Raw genomic sequence first — 22601 nt, forward strand, 5'->3', positions numbered from 1 at the left:
GTATATAATAAATTATAAGCCTCAACCATTATACTTTACATCGTGACTTAAAATAAAGTAATTGTTAAAAAAATCTGTCCTTACAGTAATTTATAGTCATCCAGATGTTGTTTTCTTTGCTTATATAAGGCTATGTGTTGTGCAGGATGTCTCCATAGCAGCCACCTTGACAGTGATTTTTATATGTACTGGTATTTTGGAAAGCTGTTGTAAACATGGCGATTAATACCATAATAAAGATGACACTGATTTACCATCATAAACATTTTATTACAAAGATAACTTGAAGCACAAACCATAGTACCATAAGAAAACATTCATAAAAGGTCATAAAAGCAAGAAACAATGGGAAAAAAAAGTCGCAAAAAATTTGAGTGTAGAGTGACATACAGTAAATCATGTTTTAAGGAACCAGATATTGGTACAGTGTAAGATCATTGAAACATATGAAATTCTCCACCATTCTCACAGTATGTTAAGAATAAAACATCCTTATCAAGTCCCTCTGTTGTTCATATTTTCATATTTGTACAAAATGTAGAAAATGTAAAAGAAATAAGCAAAAGAAAAATCTTAAGAAATACAACCCATTAAACTTCACAGAATTTTGTCCAATACACACAATAAAGATTCATTAATCCTCAAAAAGCAAGAAAACACACAAATAGTCACAGAATTTAAAATGAGACGATGCTGATTGTTAAGCTGTGACACTTTGCAGAAAACATGATAGAGAACTCAGAATCACAAAATAAATAAATACATTAAATCAGAATTACATAAGGTCAAATGCACAGTTGATTTATTTCTTTTTGTTGTGGTGAAGTTGTGTTATGCTATCTACATATTTGGATAAAAACTGTAAGGTTTGTGAATGTTGGAAAAACTCATTTAGATAAAAAAAAAGACTTTTGTTCTCTATGAGGATAATACCACTAACAGATGGTGATTGATTTGAAGGCATTCCTCTAACACTATGTTCAAGGAAAAATGTCCCTTGGTCCTTTCTATTCTAGTTATGAAATGTTACCCCATATGCTAAAAATACTGTCCATAACCTCATCATTTTTTTAAAATGTCATATAATCTGCATGACTGCTGCTGTAATGGCTCAACAACTCAAAACATGTTGGGTGGGGCTGTTAGCTAGCCAAATGTTTGATGAAAACATTGGTGCCACAGTCTGTGTTTATGAAGCAGGTTAGCTAAGCTTAGCACAAGCTAAGCGCATATAAATGGCTATTACGATGTTTGTTTACATAATAGCTTAGCAAACTGTTTATTAGCCAAAAGATAGCTTTGCTAGCTGTTCTTCAGTTTTTAAGTAACAGACAGCTTGGCTAGCTGTACCGTTATAGATCTAAAATGGCTTTGCTAGTGCTAGTTATACTGACTGCTAGACAAGCTGTTTAATACTTGTTAGACTCAAGATATCTTTCGAATTACTGATAAACAACAGAAAAACAACTAACCAAGCTATGTTTTGGCAAATATTAGCCTCAAGAAAGCTTGAAAGCTGTTTTTATGTAACTGGCCTTAAATTGGCTTGGCTAGCTGTAATATCACATTTAACCTTGGCTATATGTTTTCCTTTTATAAGCCCCGAGATTGATTGACTACCTGTTTAGCATTCATTATTAGCCTTTAGATAGCTTAAACAGGCGTTTTACTGTTATTAGCCAAATGCCGGCTGTTTTACTGCTTTAACCTGAAGATGGCTTGGCTATTTATGCTGATGACTAGGCTAGCCGTTTAACACTTATTAACCAAAAGATAGCTTTTTTAGTTATTGTTATTTAACAGTAAATCAGCTGACCAAGCTATCTTTTGGGAAATATTAATCTTAAGATAACTTGGCCAGCTGTTTTACCGTTATTAGCCTAAAGATGGCTTGGCTAGTTACACTGACTGTTAGGCAAGCCATTTAATTCTTGTAAGCCTCAAGGTATCTTGCTAATTACTGTAAATAACAGGGAAAAAGAGCTGACCAAGCTATCTTTTGGCAAATATAAGCCTTAAAATAGCTTGACCAGATGTTTTAAATCTATTAACCTTAATCTGGCTTGGCTAGCTTGAATATAACTTGCCTTGCCAAAACATTCCTTGTTAAGCTGTTTAGCCTTTATTAACCTTAAGATTGCTTTCTTCGCTGTTTTACTGTGTTAGGTTAAAGATCACTTACTTTTACTTTAGGGCTATTATCATATAGATAGCCTACCCGGCTGTTTATTGTAAATAACCTAAGGATAGCTTTTTTAAAATTTATAAGCCTAAAACATCTGCTTTATCAAGGCAGCTAGCTGTTTAACAATTTTTTGGCTTATATGTGTAGCTTGTCTAGCTGCTTTACTATTATCAGTCTAAAAATAGCTTGGCTAGCAGTCGAATAGATAATAGCATAAAATAGCTTAGCTACCTGTTCAAAGGTTGACCAAATACAACCAAGCTGTCTGTTTCATTTATTTCAAATCTTTGTGCTAAGTTGAGCTAACCAGCTCCTGTTAGTGACTCCATATTTACCAAAAAACCTGAAAATAGTAGCAATCTTTTCATCTTACGCTTAGCAAGAAAGCAAAACGAGCCACTTCCCCCAAATGTTAAACTATTTTGTTAAGGAACTGAGTAAATCAACTTGACATTAATGCTGGACTCATGGATCTCTCTGTAACTACACTGACCTCCTCTAAATCCCTACTCATTTTTTGGCTACAATGTGTGTTATTGTAAGACAACATAAGGCACAGTCGTCAGAGTCTGTTTGTCTTTGAAGGTGAAGCGATTATTCATCCACACACCTCCTTTATTCAACTGAACGTATCAGTGTCCAAATCATTACATAACATAGTGGGAGAATATTCTGGCCAGTGTTTGTCATTCTACACCCCCGACTGCTCTCCTGCCACAGATGGATGCGAGTGTGGGTCTGTTTTTCTACACAGCAGAGAGGTCAATTCGATTGGCTGAGTTGGTGCTTTTGTCCCATGTGTTCATCTTTGTGGGAGTTACACCCTCCTTGTTTCCATTCATCTACAGGTCAGGAGAAAGAGAAGTTTGAGTTCAGAGAGTTCAGATATTTTTTTTGTTTTTGAACATTTTTTGATCAGCGGCACTCACAATGTCAGAGTTGAACGGTTTCACATTGATGTTTCGGATGGAGCTGCTGGTCAAAGACCACACCTTGGTCTTGTGTTTGAAAGCAGCCCTGACCTACGGAGAGGTAATGGTCAAAGGTGAGACTCTAAGTCAAAAACATCTTATCATTAAAATATGGGAAATCCACTTTTTGCTGATTTGGGCCATAGAATAAAAGTGAATTTAACATGCAGTATTTAGTAAATACCTCAGAGTTGAGAAGACAGTGGAACAAGAAGACAAAGAACCCCTAGGAAAAAAACAGTTTAGCTTTAGTAGGCATTTTTAACAAACTAGTTGTTTGGGGGAAAACTCCTGTACAAGGTAACTTACTTGTAATGAGTTAAAAATAGCAAAAATATACAGGAATGGTAAAGAGTGCGTGTTGACAGCAAGAACGCCAAAGATCCAGGAAATGCCAAGTATAGGAAGAAGCACAGCCACTGCCTTTGCGGTCAGCCTGGAAAAAAAGGGAAAATGTTCTTTTTTTAAACACTTTTAACAAAAAGAAAAAAAAAGCAAGCAAGAAGAGTGTTGATCATATCACTGGGCCTCACTCAGGTTTTCCTAAATTTTGTTCTAAAGAAGATCTAAGCTGTTCTTAAACTGCTGAACTGATACAGCTATGACTTCAGAACACTGCAAAAAATGTGAGTGAATAAACAAGATAAATGGGTGAGGACTTAGCATTTCTGCAGCCTGAGGGGAGAAAATTATGTTTGACTTGTTTGCACAACATTGGTGTGCACGGTTGTTTTCCTTGCAGTATTTCTCTCTGCTCATGCAAGATTTTTTTTGCTTTGGATCAGGCAGGAACTGATTGTTCCATTTTGATGGAGCTTTGATATTCCTGTTGACATGTTTTGTTGTCAGCATATATTTAAAATAATTCAATCTAAAAGTAAGATCAAACATTACAATTTTCTTCAAAACAGCATAAAAAAGGTTTTCAGAACAAATTTCTTCCTAGAAACTACTGATGAATGAAGAACACTGATCCTGGCATACTGAGCTCATAACGTGGTCTCCTGCAACATCTCAAAAACTGGATTTTACAAATTTTCCTGCAGCTCAACCCACACAAAACTGAGCTTGTCAAAATTGGCTCCCAGCATGTAGCAAACAAATCCTGCCATCTGTTGACCCCTGCTAGAGCACAAAATTCCTGTTGCAAAGAATCTGAGAATTTGGCTTGATAGTATCTTAGGCTTTCAGAATAACACAAAAGAACTAGTGCAGTCCTGCTTTTACCGCCTTTGAAATGCTGCCAAAATTCTTTTACATTCCCTTGTAAAGACACAGAAACCCAGGTGTGGGTGTTCAGCTGTCAGGTCATGTCCTATGAATGGAGGCTGCAGTCCTGAGTGGGCGACCAGACTTCAAGTCAGACCTGTGGCTCCTTTGCAGCATCTTTTCCCTACTCACATTTCTTATTGCCTGTTCTTGAAAATAAAGGCAAAAAGGCCAAAATAAATTTTGAGAAGACACAGTGACCATTTTACAAACCCTCATCTTTTCATGCCTTTATTATTGCAGTGGCCCCTTGAACTTTAACCAGAACCAAGAGAAGGGACTTTACTATACCTCCTTTCACTGGCTCCAAGTATGTTTTCAAACAGATTTAAGCTCTTACTACTGACCTACAAGGCTATATGTGTCCCCACATCTTGCTACATAGCTGACCTCTTAGTACAATGCAGCCTGAGCTCCTCGTGCACAGGTCTTTTATGTTCCTGAGGCATGGCTGAAAACTTGGTGACAGATCTTTGACTGTTACAAGCTGCCGAGGAAATCAGGTCAGCAAAGTCTGTGACTACTTTTAAATCTCTTCTTAAAGGTGACTTATCATACCCCCTTTTCACCCTTGAACACAGTCCCCTGTAGTCTAAATTAAATGTTGTGCTGTGCTTTGGTCAAAAATATAATGAGGATCAAGCACCAGAGGAGGTTTTTGACCCTGTGTAAACTGACTTTAAACAACCTTTCCCCCAATTTTTGTGTCTCTTTAAATGCAGATGAGGTCCTTCTCAACCCCGCCCCTCTCTTCTAGGTGCCAGCACAACTACAGCTGTGTGCTTCCATGGCTTTGGGTCCTGGTATCATCATCCACCTTATTCCTAGGGGCTCGAAGAGTGAAACTTCCGGTAGTGAAGAGGAAGTGGAAAAAAAACGTTTCTCACAGTTACCATTGGTGGTTGTTTTGAAAGGTTTTACTCTGTTTCTTTTTTTAAAATCAGGTTTTCAACTAAATTATATCAGAAGTTGTGAGTTAGAAGTTACATCCTCTGAAATATCCTTGCAGAGTCCTGGTACCTCTAGCACCGTTCATGATTATAATAATAAATGACGCTAAATTTGTGCCTTTAGCTACATTGTTTTTTAAACGTGCTATTCCCAGTCTGCCTACATGAGGGATTTAACTCATCTGAAATCAATCAGAAATTCCAGATTAACTGACTTAAAGAGCTGACCCAAGTAAATCACATGGAATAGACATAATAAAAAATAAAAATTTTTAAAAAGGGACTGGTCTGTAAAATAATGAAAATTAAAGGGTGGACTAAGATGTGTGATATTTTTTGAGCTCCATGACAATGTTTATGTTAAGCTTTAAGAGAAAGAGAGAAAGAGTGAGCCATGTTAGCTGTTTGTGCAGACTGTGCATATACCTCAAAGTACGACACACTGTTAGCCACCAGCTCGCAGCACAAATGACACTTAAACCAAAGAGCAGGCATGGTGATGTGAGACGTTATGGCTCTGATGGGTTCTATGTCTGCTCTAAAGTATATAAGGTCATGTCACACCTCCTATAACAAGACATGACCTTCCTTAATACTGTACTGATACAGAACTAATGAAGTTAGCTAATTATGTGTGCGTATCTGAGGCCATGTATCTTCTTTCATTTATCCAGGGCCGAGTTGTGGTGGCAGCAGGCTGGGCCATTCAACCCAGACGTCCCTCTCCTCAACTCCTTCTGGGGAATCCTGAGGCATTCCCAGACTAAACAGGATATATGGTGATAAAAATGTGTTGGTGAGAAAAATGTGTTTGTGTGTCTAAAGAGGAAGGAGGACAAGACGATAAAGGTCTGGTCAAAAGGTGTTCTATTGAACGACGACGGTCGACGACGGAGAAAGGAACGACGACGGTCAATCTCTTTCGGAAAATACAACAACCTTAAAAATTCCCACACTACTGGAGTTAGCACGGCTATGGAAGCTGCCGGCAAATCTGGAGCTAGCATGCTATGTGCTAGTTCCAACACTGTTACGCCCTGTGAAGACTGCCGAAAGGCAAAAAGGAGCATTGCTAACCTCCAAGAGGACATAAAACGGCTGTCAGAAAAAAGACTCTCTTCTGTCTGACTACATGGACACTGCAGCTACGCAATCCAAAATCATATCCATCATGAACTCACCTGCTGCAGATACCATCCTCTGGGATCCATCTTCATCCCGCTGCCGGCCCTCCTCTTGTTCCACTCCCAGCTCACAGACTCCCTGGTCGGAGGTGGTAAGTCCTGAGACATCTCTCCTCCACAATTCAACCTCACAAACCGCTTCTCCATGCTACCATCTGATGTCACACTTCACCCTGCTGATGTCCCTATGGCCGAGGCTGATGCTGCTCCAGACCATGCTTCTGCTCTGACGGCCCCCGATGCTGCGGCCATGCCGGTGGCTGCAGGGTTGGCGGCTGCGGCAACGGCTAACGTTATTCCACCCCCTGCCGCTGTGAGTGTGACGGGGGCTCCGCAGTCTCCCTCCGCGGTCATAGCTCCTATTGCAGCGGCTGCTGCAATGGCCGCCCCTCCTTCCGTTGCTGCTGCGGGTCCTCCTGGAGCTGGTCAGAGGAAAGGCGGCTCTGCCGGCGCTGTCACCCCTCCACCTGATGCTGGTGCCGATCGGACGGCTGCCCGGTCCACCGCGAGACAGAAGAATAGCCAACTGGGTAAATCCTCTGCTAGTGGGCTCCCTCCTTCGCAGCCAGCCGTGGTGCAGCCTCCATCCAGCACCACCTGCTCACGGGCCACAGACCACCACCAACCGGCTTCACCTCTGGCCCCCTCCATCTCCTCCAGTCCAGCCCCCCCCCCCCGCTGCTCTGGCTGCTAGGTCTGTCCCCATCCCAAACGGCATAACAGACTCATTCTCTTGTGCAAAAATCCTAGACATACACAAACACATCCCCGCCATCATCGACCGTCACCCGTCTGCTCATACGATCCTCGTACACTGCAGTGTGAACGACCTCAGGTACAGACAATCAGCCAAACTACGCTCTGATTATGAGCTGCTGGCTGAGACAACTGAAAGCCTGGGAAAAATTTGCATTTTTTCTCGTTTGATACTCACCCTTAGACGAGGCTCAGAGATGTTCAGCTGACTCTACAGTGCCAACCAGTGGCTATCCAATTTCTGTGGAGCATGTGGCTAAGGATTCATTAACAACTTTGACTCATTTTGGAAAAAACACATCTTTACAGGTATGACGATCTCCATCTTAACAATAAAGGAATCACTGTTCTAGCCTCTCACTTTTCCAACCATTTCTCCAGTCATGCCGACTGACGCCATAACTCCACTTCTAACGCCAGTTTGCAACCCACAATCATCCCAGTCATCACAAATAATAGGCCATTACACAACCACTGTTCTTTTTCCGTTAAACCTCCCTGCCTTTCCCGTCAAAACCTGATTTATGTTAATACTCAAGACAAAAACTCACAGATAACCAATCCACCTGCAACCCTCACTATGGCACTTTTAAATGTTTGATCTCTAGCAAACAAATCTTTTATTATTAATGATCTGATTTTAGATAACAAGATTGATTGTCTTTTTTTAACTGAAACTTGGCTGGGCGCTGATGCACCAGCTGTTCTCACTGAGGCTTCCCCACCAAATTTTAATTTTTTATTTTTTAACAGGAGTGGTAAAAGAGGTGGTGGGACTGCAACAATTGTCTCTAACTCTTTATTAACAAGGGAAATTCAACAAAAAATTATACCACATTTGAATATCATGCCTTTGTTTTTAGCAGTCCCCCTATTTTATGTATGACAATTTATAGACCGCCCAAACATCCTACTCCTCTTTTATCAGTGAATTCTCCGAACTTTTAAGGGCAGGCTCAAGACCCATCTTTTTAATCTGGCTTTTAACTGATTCCCTTTCCACTCTCTTATGCTGCTTCTATTGTTTTATTGTCTTTTAGTTGCTTGTTAAATAATTGATTTTTTACTCTTTAATACATATTTATGTTGCTTGTATTGTTTTATTGTTTTTAATTTATTAATACTCATTTATGTTGTTATATTGTTTTTCATTCCTTTTATTATTGATCGTATTTTATTCTGTTGTCTTTCTGTTTTTGTTTTCCTCATGGGGCCCTCCACACCAGGAGCTGTGTCTGGCCTGCCTACGGGGGTGCCGTCCTGGGGGTTGTCCGGGCCTGGATGGTTGGGGGCCCTGCTCCAGGGCCTTATGGCCGTGGTTTGGGCTCCTGTCTGGGTCGGGATGGTCTCTGTGGTGGTGCCCTCTGTAGTCGTGGGCTGGGGCATCTCCCGATGTGGATGGCTCCCAAAGAATGAATGGTGTTTCCTCATCTGGTCCCTCAGTGCTCAGACATATTTTAGCCATATTTTATTTTATCTTTGGGTTGGGGTGGGCTGGGGTGTGGTGGGGTGTATGCCTGGGGTATGCATGTGTGTAGTATGCTGTATTTGTGTGTGTGTGTTCGTGTGCGAGTGCGTGTGAGGGGTGGGGGATTGGGGGTGTATGTCTTTTAATGTAAAGCACTTTGTGTTGCGTTTCTTTTATGTATGAAAGGTGCTATATAAATAAAGTTTGATTTGATTTGATTTGATGATATAATCTCTCTAGCACATTCTAGGTCTTCCCGGGTTCTCCTATCAGCTGGACGTGCCTGGAAGACCTCCAAAGGGAGGCCAACAGGAGCTATCCTGGTCAGATACTGGTACCACCTTAACTAGCTCCTTTTGATGCAAAGGAGCAGCAGTTCATAGTTCCCTCCAGTTGTCTGAACTCATTACCCTATCTCTAAGGCTGTCCAGCCACCCGCTGGAGAAAACTCATTTCGGCAGCTTTTATCCATGATCTCATCCTTTCGGTCATTACCCAGAAAGGGTGGGACAGTAGACCAGTAAATCAAAAGCTTTGCCTTCCGGCTTAGCTCTCTCTTCACCATAACAGACTGGCACAACACCCACAGTACTGCTGACACTGTACCAATGTCAGTGTCACGCTCCCTTTAACCCTCACTTGTGAACAAGACCCCGAGATACTTGAACTCCTTCATTTGAGGCAGAGTTTTACTCCCCATCTGGAGGGAGCAATCCTCCACTTTCCGGTAGAGAACCATGGCCTTGGACTTGGAGGTGCTGACCCTCATCCCACAGCTGCAAATCACCCCAGTGTCTGCTGGAGGTCACCAAGCCAACAGAACCACATCATCTGCAAAAAGCAGAGATGGAATTCTGAGGTCTACCCAAAAATTGTTACCTTATTGTGGTAGGGAGGGTTTAGTAGTCCCATGAACCTGTGTTGCTGAGGGCATTAGCCCCTGGTAGGGTCTCCCAAGGAAAATTGGTCCCAGGGAGAGGGTCAAAACAACCCTACATGAATTGGGGACCAAGACACCTTGCCTGGATGTAGGATGCCTGGGCAACCCCCTGGAGTCAGACCTGGAGGGGGAGCTTGCTGGTGGCCGGGCTTCTCTTCGTAGGGCCCGGCCAGGTTAGCCCCCAAAAAGGAAGATGGAACTGCCACCCTGTGGACTCACCACCCGCAGGCCTTGACGTAGACTGGCAAGTGTAGACTTTCTAAGGCCATTCCCTCATATTGTCCTCTCATCTAATACAGTGTGAGGCAATTTCTTTAGAATGCTTTCACATCTCTTTTAGTAGAAGGAAAAGGAATAATCACATTATCAAATCTGAAGCGTAACAGATGATGTTCACGCAGTTTTATCTCTGGATTGTTCTAATAATCAGGATTAGTGTTCCTTTTTACTCCACTCTACTTACTATGGAAAACACTGCTTCTTTATTCAGTGACAGCAGGCAGTGTCACCCAGGATTTCTGCAAGGTATCATGAGAGCAAGGAATAAAGTGGATGATGACACCCATTTTAATGTCATAAGGAGCATAGATTCTAAACACACCATCAGATTTTGTACTTTTGGACATAGGTGAACTGCAAAACAAGGAGTGCATTGGTTTATTTTCACATTTTGTGGGTTGATGGATAGACTGGATACCCAAATATATGTGCTTAAGACTAAATAGTTGGATCTTTATGATACCTAAACTTGATTTTATAATGACGACCGTCTCTTGATTTCACTTGATTTCCCTCTGCGTGACTGTGAGAATGAATCCACGTCTTATTTTCCTTGTCTTGTTGCTTTAAATGCTTTAAGTGCTTTATCTAATATTTGCATAAGATACCTTATAATGTGACTTCCATGCTCTTGAAATAATTATTATAATCGCTATATTCCTTAACTTAACTCACTTGACTGCATTGGCGTCTCCATGAATCTTGTAACTTTCTCCGCTGATTCTCGATATAATCCTGGTCACAGATACCAAAATGCCAATATTCACCTGGAAATCAAAGAGAAGGTTAAATACTCTCCCTTATTTCGGTTATTTTTCTCTTAGATAGAACACAATTACTAACTTTAAAGTAGCTAAAGGGTGTGAATTACTCACCACAATGACAAAGAGAGCCGGTGCTACAAAGGCCCAAATGGCTCCGTTCTTCAGCGACAGCCAGCAGCTGAGAAAGCAAAGAAAGGGGCACATGAGAGAAAAAAAAATCCCATTAAGTTGTCTTCCAAGTGAAATGGCTTTAATACAAATATGAAATGACATGTGTTATTACTGTTAACCTAAAAGCTTTTGGTTGCTGGTTCCAGTTTTTTCCACAGGTGATGTAATTCTCATGCAATGCCACTGAGCTTTAATGGATCAAAATCAATCCCACATTATTTCTGAGATTGTGTTTTTCATGTCATACTTACTTGTCAACCTCGCCGTAGCTGTCCAGAGCTGATGTCATGGACACCACACATATTACCAACGGAGAGCCTGACAATAATGACAGAAAGAAACGCATGTGTTACACATTTACTGAAAATGTCACACAGCACCCATGACTGGATTAACGTGTTATGAGGACCTGAGGCAAAAATGAGAGGAGGGGCCCGATGACCCCCTATTTCTTTTTCATTGCAATGTTAATGTACCAAAGTGTTTTCATGTCATATTTAAAACCCATTTTAGCAACTTAACTATATTTTCTGCATTGATTAGTTTTCGGCTGCACATTAAAGTACATCAGAATTTAAATAAATGTGAGTAAGTTGAAATGTTCAACTATGATTTCTAAATAGTTATGAAATGCCTGAAAAAGGAAGAAAGTACCAAGCCAAGAAAAGCCAAGAAAAGCAGTTGTTTTGACGCAAGGCCCGTATAAATGTCCGTTCCTCAAATAAAAGTTATATTTGGATGAAGAATCCTCCAAACAACCCCGAAAACCTAAAAGGCTCAACTAAATCCAGAGATATTCAGTTCATGACAGATCTAGGCCACAGAGAGTTCAACATACCGTAATTTCTCAAATAGTGACGACTGAAGCTTTATTTACCTTAACAGCAGGCGTTACCAAGCCTTCGTTCGGCTCAGGCTTGTAAGAGAATCAATCAGTATTTATATTTGGAGTATAAATCCTATTTAAGTATAAGCCCTGTTTAATCTGCTAATATCTGTCAAGGAAAAATGGACATTAAGTTGAAACAAGACATTTATGTAAACTTCGTGCCATTTTAAGAGGACTCATGAAGTGAAAATTTGCTCTAACATGTACTGGAAAGTTTTGTTACACCTCAGATTAACAGATGCATTAGCCTCTCTGTGGCCCTTTTAAATTGCTATAAAACAGTTTGGTATAAAGTTTGAGAGCAGAACATGTCCTGCATGAAAAAGCGAATCTATTTTATTGTTCTTCAAAAGCAGTTGAATTTGATCGTATCTTTATTGTATGACAACCAAGTGCAGTTTAACCAACAAGGGTTTTCACATTAACTGTGACTGCTGTTGTGGTTTCATACTTGAATGGTTAACATGGTCAGACTCCTGAGAATCACAGCTATCTGGTACTGTATAACATGTTTCATTTACATTTTGTAAATAACTGAATATTAAAAAGAAAAAAAGAAATCTGCCCGGTCTGTTGGTGGGCCCTTGGATTTTATGGGGTTAAACATATACACAGGACTACAACAACTTTTAGGTCAGTGGTTCTTAACTGGTCTAGTGTCAGGACTCATCTCCATATCTTGTACAAAAACCACATTCATGTTGAAACTTTTTCAGTCATAACCAAATGTTTTTAAAATGTATTGGGTATTTTGGACTTAAAATTAGGTATGGGTATAATTTGTTTTATTCCTGACACGAGTGCTAAATCGATAGTTTTTAAAAGGTCCCACTGCCTTTATGGTGCCTAAATTGATACTTTTGAGGGGAAAAAATGGTTTCAAGAGTCGGCAGCTGAATAAAAGCTGTCTCAGTATCATAAATGATTCAGAAATAATATGCCAATAGAACTTATAAGCAAAGGAAACAGGTGTAACTTCTTCAAATGACGTATTTCATTATTGGTCTTTAAAGCCTGACCAGTGGACACCTTTTTCCACTTCACCTCAGTAAATAAACGCTACATGCTGTCTGATATATGCTTGTAAATTACACAGCATGAGCCAGAACAAGTGAGCCTGTTAATAGTTATTGTTTGGAATTAATACAATTGCTAAAATAATATGATTAAAGGCAGGTGCTCACTGTTCATCTTTGAGTCAGCTGTTATTGTAGTGAAACATTATGAGGAAAAAAATACTTAATCATGCTTCTGAAAGCTTTTTGTGTTACTTTTAAGATCCTTTAGACCAGGAGTTCTCAACCTTTGCAGCCCATTTTTAAAATTCTTTCTGCCGTAGTGAATAGCCTTCTTAAAGATAAGAAGGTTATTCACATTGATGGAAAATTCAGTGAAATGGGATTTTGAAAGTAGCAGAAATTGGTTAAACATTAGATAAAAGTGACAAAAATAAGCACAAAATGGCAAAAATGGATTTAAGGGGCAATAACAGCAAAAAAAATGGTAAAAAGGGACAATAAGGTGTCCAAAATGCGTAGAAATTTGGTGAAATAAGAAGAAAAATTGGTTGAAACTGGCAAATATGGGTTAACTGAGGCAAAAAATATGCAAAAATTGGTAGAAATGGGCATAAAAATAATGAGATGTGCTTAAAATGGGCGTTAAAAGCAGTAATAGTAGCAATAGTAGGCCAACAGAGGCAACACCCAAGGGGGTCCTGACAATCACGTTGAGAATTCAGACTACCAGAGGGGTGGCAATGAGGAACCTGTCACGGATTAAATTGATTTTGAGATAAAGTGAAGATTGTTTCTCTCCCTCTTACTCTGTTTTTTTCTTTTACCTGAATGACAAGTCGATTGGTTGGTTTGTGGCTGTTATTTCTGTCGACCAAGTTTTTCTTCGGCTGACTGGTATTAGTGAAACTGAATTGTCCTTCTGTCATCTGATTCTATATCTGAATTTGAATAAATGCTTTTCAATCGTGTGTAAATGTCACGGACTTCATACCACCCCTGCATAAATCAGTGCTCCAGTTGGGTTACCCCAGTCAAAAAAGACAGACCCCTACCCTTGTTATTCACCCAGCCTGTATTTGTGGCTGAGAGAGCTGAAAGAGCAGGGGTCATCAACTACATTTGGGGCCAGGTTTTTCCTTGATGGCTGCTCTTGGGGACAACTTTCAAATACATTTAAATTAAGAGACATTTTGGTCTAATTAATAATTAATTAATAATCATTAATCATAATAAATAAAATTAAAAATACGTTATTTTATTTCAAATGTATGCCAATTTTAGCCTCTAAAAATGAGATCAGTCCCTATACCATAGCCAGCCACAAGGGGGCGATTGAGATGTTTTAGCTTAATGCACTGGAGCTGTTATGTTCTCCATTACTGAGTTTGATGCTAATATGGTGTGTCTTGATCAGTGAAAAAAAAACGTGAAGAATAAGGTCTTTAGTTTTTATTCTTTGGAGGGAAAAAACACAAGGTTGAAAGAAAACCATTACTTATTATCAAGTATAAACTCAAAATACGTGTTTATCACGCATGATATTTGCTAACAATGGGTGACAGATAGAATTCTATAAAGTGGATCAAACATTTAACTAATCTGGTTTAATAGCTGTAGGGAATTTACAAAAGATGCCTTATATGCATCAGCCTTTTTTTCCTCTGCATATTTCTGAATTTGATAATATTCTGGGTGCCTGATGTGGCCCTCGGGTCACCAGTTGATAATCATTGGGATAGAGGTTGATAGAGCATGGCTTTCTATTTGAGAAAGTGTTGTTTCTAAAATAATTTTGTACTCAGTGTTGCATACATAACAGTGTCCCCACAAACAGCCTCTTGGCCCCTCTACACATCCTGACACTTGTGTAACTAACCAACATCGTAAACACCTCTTATAGTTACACTTCTTTGAGCACTTTCACACCCAGTGGTGGTTTATTTATCTGAAGTGCTGCTAATTGCTCTTTTCCCTGAAAATGACTCATTTTTCAGTTTTTCTTCCTTCATCTATTGGCACAGATTCTGGTGTGATATACAACAAGGAAATGAAGACTACATATTCAGCAGCCTTTATCACATCTAATAGCAGCAGCTATTAATCATAAAACAGGTATTTACTTTAACGTACAACAGCTATACCTTTAACTGTCACACAAAGTCTCCAGCACATAATTTGCAGTTGGCCACACAAAATGAAAAATTACTCTGGCCCGAAGAAGGGAAGTAATAAAAAAAAGGATCATTTTTCCTCTAATGGGTTCAGCATGTGAAGGAGAGACTTTGCATTCCTCTGCAGCCAAAGACACTATACGTAAGTGTGTGCCAGTTTTTTTTTCTGTCCATCAATCTGTAGTAACTGAGATCAGGGGAGGTAATTGTTTTACTGGAACATGACTCAGAGCAGATTTATTGAGCAGGTTCATAGTTCTTTACTTTTCACAATCAGTATTTGAGCTGTAAGGTCACCTAAGAAATCCAAACAAGTCAAATCATATTTACAGTAATGTGCTAGTATGGGGGAGAATCAGGTCACTGGAAGAAATCAGGGACAACATGATATGACAACATTACAGAACAGAAAGACAACATCATTATATAAGAGGGTGTCAAAGTTCATGTCAGCAACATAGTTTACTTCTACAGCAGATTTCTCTTCAAGTGTAGTCTTTAAAACCGGCCAAGCAGACTTACCCCAGCCAATGCCGTAGTAATAAAAGTGTTTGCTGCCCTCAGAGCCGAACACTTTAACCACCATACTGTAAAGGTGGAGACCCTCCACCAGCATCCAAGCAAAGGCGCTCAGAAAGAAGAAGTGAAGCAGGATGGCCATTATCTTACACGGCAGCTGGGACACAAAACAAAGAGAGGCTTTTAATAACAGATTTTATTCATTTAATATGTCCTTTATAATCAAAGGCATCTTTTTATTAAGTATTTTCCTTCCTTTCTTTTCTCATAATAGATTTGTTATCTTTCATCCTTGTTTTCAACCATTTATGTGGCTTTTAAACGTTAGATTTTAGCACATTGAATGAATCATCGAGGAGTGACAGAGTTTTCCATGAAGACTTGTCCTGATAATGTAGTCATTGTTAGAATAGATAACAATGCTTTTAGTTAATTATCTTTATAATTCAATCAGTTTAATTCAGTCTGATTTGTCGAGGGTCAAATTGCAGCAGAGGTTAAAACAAGAAAACAACACCTCCATTATTTTAATGATTAGTACTTCCACAGCATACCAAAGCTTTGAAAATGGCGAAGCTGATGATAGTCAGTCATATTTTGACCAAAAAGAGAACAATGAAGTTTAAAAATCTCCCCACTCAGGCACTTAATTGAAACAGCTGTTCAAGACAAAATTCCTTGTTGAATAATCTATAGAGGGCCAAGATTGATCCACCACAGATAGAGCAACATTAGCGAGTAACAGTGGTGGTGAAAAACTTAATTTCAACAGACAGAAACCTTATGCAGAATCAAAACTCCTGATGAAAACCTCATTCATTTGCCATGCTTTTCACTGTCCTCTTTACTATCATCATAATTATGATCATTATTACAACCATCACAATCATCATCAACAACATAATGTGTGCTGACTACCCACCGTGCCGGGGTCGAAGCGTGCGCTGATGAGCAGTAAGATCTCAGCCACCAGGATGGCGAAGGACAGGTTGGCGTGGATGTGGTACCGCTGGTTACGGATGGTACTCACTGACCTGAAGAGGAACACAAAGTACAAAATCCCATGCACTTACTGCCGTACTCTGATTGCAATAGTTAGAATATAAAACATAAAAGCAGAGGTGAAAAGTAACTATTTACATTTACTTAAATTACTGTAATTGTACAGTTTTAGTAAAGTTTGAATTTTTTCCACCTGGTTCTTAATGGTTCTAAATAATAACCAACACAATAATAGATGGATTAAACATAAACAGTTATTTCCTATAGGTCAGCCCTGTATGTTAGGATGAACTTAGATTGATAGATAGATGTATGAGTCTATATGAATTACAGATTTTTACTCATCTACTTCAATGACAGCAGCAAATGGACTGATCTGCTTAACTTGCAGCCCTGTAAGCAATCATCATAGCAACATAAAGCTCTGCCAAACAAGTGTGGTGTAAACATCATTATGAAAGTCAGCAGCAATTAGGGCTGAACAATTTTGAAAAAAAAAATCTAATTAGGATTATTTCAAATCATTTTGCAAATTTCAGTATGAATTGTTGTACTGAAGGATTATCGTTTTTGTAATTTTCATCTTTAATAAGAAAAATGTATTTTAAATTAAGAAAAATTTGATTTTTTGCAAACTATTGTACAAAAAAACTTGCCATTTGAATGTCTGCATAATGTGTAGAGCATAAAATGTCTGCTAACATTTCAGGTTAGAAATTTTGCTTCTGCAATTTGAAAAATGCAGTATGGCATATTACAATTTAATCTAAATTTTGATTAATTGCCCAATCTTCGTAGCTATTCAGTACTCAGTGCTTCAAGCAAACTTTAAGTAAAATACTTTTTACTTTAATTTGAGTAGATTTATAGACCTTTACTTTTACTTGAGTGACTCTTAACCAGATGAACTTTAGTTTTACTTGACTACAATAGTCCTGTTCTTGTCCTCCTCTGCATAAAGGCTATATGCTTTGCATGGATGTACAGCTTGGGGTTTCCATGTTATGCTACATAATACACAGCCTGTGTTTATATTTAATAAGGAGCAAAGCCTCTGTATGTGTTAAAAAATTTGTTGATTAAAAAGTGTGAAATACTCACGACAGAACTGCAAAGGTGACCAGAGTGATGGCAAGGCAGAAAATCGATATTGAGCAGCCAACATAACCAATGGTTGACAGTGCCACCCTGTGGCCAGTGGTGAGCTGTGGACAAACACAGCACAATAAATAACAAACAACACGGTAAAGATGATTATTTTGTCTACACAGCTGATATATTTTGACACCAATCAGTCACAATGGAAGCAGGGGAGGCTGCCTTCAGCTTTTATATCCTGTGTAAATGGAATATCCTGCCTGAAGACCAGAGAGGGGCTCCAACAAGAAATACTTTTAAAAGAGGGTTAAAGACTTTACTTTTTGCAACAGTTCATGGTAAGATCGCTGCATTCTTCCAGCATATTTGTGTGCTCTAATCTGTGTGGGTAATGTGTGGTATGCATGTTGTGTATATTTTGATATTTTGCTTTCATTTCTGCTGTAAATCTTGTTTAACATGATTTTAAGTTGCCATACAATGATGGTGATGCCTTGTAAAGGAAATGTGCTTTATAAATAAAGCCTGATTTGAACAATGCACCAGAAAAGCCAATTGAACCTGTTTGAATCAGCATGTATCATCATCAGTCTCTAAACTTAACAGAGAGCTTCAGAGTTTGTGAAGATAAGCATTCTTTTCTACTCATTAGAGACTGTTTTCACAGAACTTAAGTGCAAATTGCTGCAACTTAACTGTGCCCTTTTTCAAACTCTTCAAAGCTTGTCATTTCATGCTAATGAAATACGTACTGGCTATTATGCTGCTGCTCTAGAGCATGTCAGGGCTTTTTAAACAGCATCTCTGTATAGTTGTTACTTGTTACTAAATGTTTTGAGATTTGAAACTTAGTTTCTTTCATTACTTATCGGACCGTTTATATGTTGTTGCACCGTTTATCTTCACTACACAGAGTTAAGCCTTATAGATTCATTTGTACCTTGGTGTGGTGACATTAATAAATTGCAAACCCACAATAGGCTTTAAGTTTGCAGAGTTTTAAGCAGAAAGATGAATAAATCTGCATCAGTATTGCAATAAAGGGTTTGGTAAAATCTACATATCGGACATCAACAAAAATCAGTCTGCAAAAATCCAGTATCATGTATGTTTTTGAGAAACAGGGCCATCATTTGCAACTGACTGGCCATGTTTTTTCAAACATGTTCACATAAAAAGTTTGACCGAGAACCTAGAAGACAGAACATGCTCCACTACGGACAATCATTCAGCACAAACACAGAGGTTTGAAAGAAGTTTTTCCTCCAAAAAATAAAATGTTAACAGGAAAGTGTGTAATAATACAACAGGTTGTTCGCATATTAGCGCTGCTAGCTGAGGCAGCATTGTTGCTAGCAACGCTGGCAGCCAAAATTAGAGTTATTTTGGAAAATAAATCCATCATTTTGGCAGATTTCTCACCCTCATCCAACAGTTTTCTTCATTTTCTCTCTGCCCTTCCCTTTGGTTGTGTAGTTCTCTGATTTTTGCCCAGCGTTGCTACATAAACATGACTTTTTATTCCTGTCCTCACTTTATCTTTTTTACCCTCACTACCAAGAGGATCACAGAGAAAGTGCTTTTAATAAAATATAAACTTGCATTTATCTCCAATGCTTTGGACTTCATCAATAACCCTTTATAAAAGCACGAATGAGAAAATAAAATACTTATTATAGATTTTTTTCTGTGGAATAATGAGCCATTCTGAGTGGCCAAGATGGCCCTTAGTTGGTTGGCCTTTCTGCCCAAATTCCTGATAGACCAGTCCATCGCTGTCACTTTTAATCCACCGTGAGCTGATTCTGATTCTGGTTTTGGGTTCGACTTTTAAGACTAAACATGCTCAAAAAGTGTCTGTAAATTATTTAAAAGCAGGGGTATAAAAGTACAAGTGTTATCTGCAATATATTTTTTGTTTAGCTTTTAAAGATCTGTCTTTGGACTTTATGCCTTTATTGAGACAGAAGGGAAACTAGAGAACGGGGGGGTTTAACCTTGGCAGCTTTTCCCCTCTTTTTCTCTTCTTGCATGCAGTTCTGTTAAAATAATAAAAGGTTTATTTTTCTCATTATTTTGAGAAGGTTCTGTTCATTTATATGCACAAACCCTTTGTGTACAGCCTAATGCATTGATGTTTTGGCGTTCAGGCTATTTTCAGGGTTGGGTTTGATTCTCCATTAACTGTCTTGACATGTGCCTTGTCATTACAAGGGCAGAGGAGTCTCAACTCTCCAGAAAAAAAGGATCGACTGGATGTTCCCTCGCAGCTGAGCGATGAGGTTGACCACTAATTAGAGGCTGGCTGAGGGAAAGTATAGCATCAAATAGCCTACTGCTCTTTAAATACAGCAGTGGCCTTTTTAGCTGCAAAAAGAAGTCCTCCAGTTCTATTTTCAATCCAAGCCATCGAAGATGCTGACCATACTCTCATGGCTCGTATTCTTAGATAACAAAGCGTTAACACACAGGTTAGGCATTCTAATCATTCTATGTGTTGATATTATGATGTCAAATATTGTGTAGAACAGCTTTAGGGGAAAAGAAGAGAATGTTTTTTTATCACAGTTGTTTCCAGATGTTTTAATATAACAGTTCTGGTCTTTTGAGGTGCTGTGGTCTTTGAGTAACAGACCACTAACCTGTGCAGTGACCCAAAAGAACCACATTTAAACATGGTTGTCCAAAGTACTTTAGTATAAACCACCAGAGAACCCCAGATTGTGCCTACAGTTGACATAAGAGGAGGAACAAGAAACTGTCCAAAGGCTCCAGGGGGGGACCTTACTCTGTGGTAAACCACCACATTTCCTGTCTTATTATGTTCAAAAAATGTTTTTATTGTATGAAAAATACCCAGAGGGAGGGACACTTATGAATATAAGTAAAGGATTAAAAAACTTGAAGGTCAAGAGGTTAAAATTAAAAGTACTGTCGGTGCAGAAACAGCAAAAGGTCAAAAGTTTTTACTTCTGTGGCAAAGCTGCACAAGAGTTACTGATAATGATCATAATTGCTCCATTCTATTTAAGTGGAACATTCAACATGACAATTTGGCAGTGAGTTGACATTCAAATTAACAGAGCCATAGATAATTCATAATAAATGGCATCCCTTTATGCCTAAAATCACTAGCTGCCTGCATGAAGAGAAAGTTATGTCTCTGCAGATGTTTCTCTCATTCATGTGTTACCTTCCTGTGACCCCTCTCATGCTTGGGTGGTCGGATGACTTTATATCGAGGTGTCAGAACATAAGGGACTTGTGCATTTCAAAAGTATGAACAAATTTACGGATAAAATGAAACCTTTTTCCAAGCTATCTTTCAGCAGGTTTAGTGATACTCTGTTTCGACTTTGATTACATTTTTTGTTTGCGTTCACTTCCTGTTTTATTTTGTAATCCTGGTGCCTGTAATGTCTAGTATTACTTCCTGCCATTGTTCAGTCTCCTGCCAGGTTTCCCCTACAAACGCAGGTCTTATTTGTAATTAGTCTGAGCTGTAGACTGTTCAGCTGTTTACAACTTCATGTGCCTGATTGTCATTGTTGGCCTGGTGTGTTCTAGCCTTAAGTTTTTCATGCTTGCTCTTGATTACTGAACTACACTTAGATTTCCATTCTTGTAGAGTTTCTACCCTCAGTCACTACCTCATTGTGTTTGAAGTATGAGGGCATTTAAGTAGAAGTGTTTTTTCCAACTGGCTGATTTTGTCTTGGATTCAATCTGTGTCTGTGTAAACTGTAATTCTTACAGTTTACAGACTTCGTTTTTGAGTATAGAGTAGTAGAAGTAGTACTAGTGTTAATTTAGTCATCACATGAATCCAAAAAAGTATAAACAGTTCAGATAGTTTAAACAAAGTCAACAGTTGTATATTGAGTATTTACTGAACAGACACAGGGAGAAGCAAACTGTTAACAGTGCATCACTGCAAACTTCTCTTCAGTGCAAAACACATTAAGCCTACTTGAAGTTTGCAAAAAACTCCACATGCAAGCCAAGTAGATTTTCATGTGTTTTGCACTGAGGAGAGGCTTCTTTCCAGCCACTCTGCCATAAAGCCCAGATCTGTGGAGGGCTGCAGTGATGGTCGTCCTTCTGGAACTTTGTCCAGTCCCAATTCCTGGGTGTTCCTTGGTCTGATCTTCCAACACTGATTACCTTTCTCCCTTTAGAGATAAACTTATTTAAAGCAAAAAGAATGATCTTTTTTATAGTCTCTAATAAATGTTCAAGTTTATGTTCAAAGTTCATATGCCTGTTAATTAACTTTTATATTTAAAAAAAACAAAACAAAACTGCACCGAGTCACATGACCATCAAGTACTTCACCTCAAACTAATCTCCACAAGAACATTTCCGCGTCACATTCTTTATTTCCTTTTAGTCTGTGAATCAATTAATTTAATTTGTGCAAAGTTCCCACTGTAAACCAGTCATTATAAACATCCTTTATTCCTTATTTTTTTAATGCAACTTATAAACAAATCTGTATTCTCTCTGACTCCTGAAGGAATTAGGATTTATCCAAAAAATATCTAGAATAAATGGCTGTTTAATTCAGATACTGCTTGAACTCTTTCACCTGACCACCCGTCACTTTCTTACTGCCTCAGTGAATGATATTTGCTGCGGCAAAGATTTTTCCCATCATTTTTTAAACCCACTGATTATCGATATTAATCTATCACGCTTCCTGCAAAGTGATACGTCTGACTGCTGCTTAATCTTTTAAATCAGACGCTCACATGCTGAGATTTTATCATTGAAGATGAGAGAATTGCTTGAGTATTAATTAAATTATAAATTACCATGCTGCGTTCCCCAGCTGGCACACACAAATATAAAAGAGAGAAACAGTGGGAGTGCACACATAGGCACAGGCAATGGAGGTGCCAGTCCTCCACGATCAGACAGATACTTTGAGTGAGGAGGAACAGGGAAACATATTTGTGTATCCTGA

The 22601-nt window shown here is 38.8% G+C and overlaps 1 protein-coding gene across 1 annotated transcript in view; it reads right to left on the reverse strand.

Moving 5' to 3' along the window:
• Window positions 1-259: 259 nt before the first annotated feature.
• The window catches only part of adgrd1 (adhesion G protein-coupled receptor D1), a 69765-nt gene continuing 47423 nt past the window's right edge, over window positions 260-22601 (reverse strand). The window contains exons 16-25 of the mRNA XM_041787014.1: window positions 17639-17742; window positions 16458-16569; window positions 15539-15692; window positions 11189-11255; window positions 10878-10944; window positions 10678-10769; window positions 3466-3592; window positions 3341-3382; window positions 3115-3207; window positions 260-3027 (exon numbers count right to left, since the gene is read on the reverse strand). Of these exons, the coding sequence (XP_041642948.1) occupies window positions 2932-3027; window positions 3115-3207; window positions 3341-3382; window positions 3466-3592; window positions 10678-10769; window positions 10878-10944; window positions 11189-11255; window positions 15539-15692; window positions 16458-16569; window positions 17639-17742 (954 nt within the window). The 3' untranslated portion in view covers window positions 260-2931. The remainder of the gene's footprint in view (window positions 3028-3114; window positions 3208-3340; window positions 3383-3465; window positions 3593-10677; window positions 10770-10877; window positions 10945-11188; window positions 11256-15538; window positions 15693-16457; window positions 16570-17638; window positions 17743-22601) is intronic.

The sequence above is a fragment of the Cheilinus undulatus genome, linkage group 5 (assembly GCF_018320785.1).
Source record: "Cheilinus undulatus linkage group 5, ASM1832078v1, whole genome shotgun sequence".
In the NCBI taxonomy this organism is placed as follows: domain Eukaryota; kingdom Metazoa; phylum Chordata; class Actinopteri; order Labriformes; family Labridae; genus Cheilinus; species Cheilinus undulatus.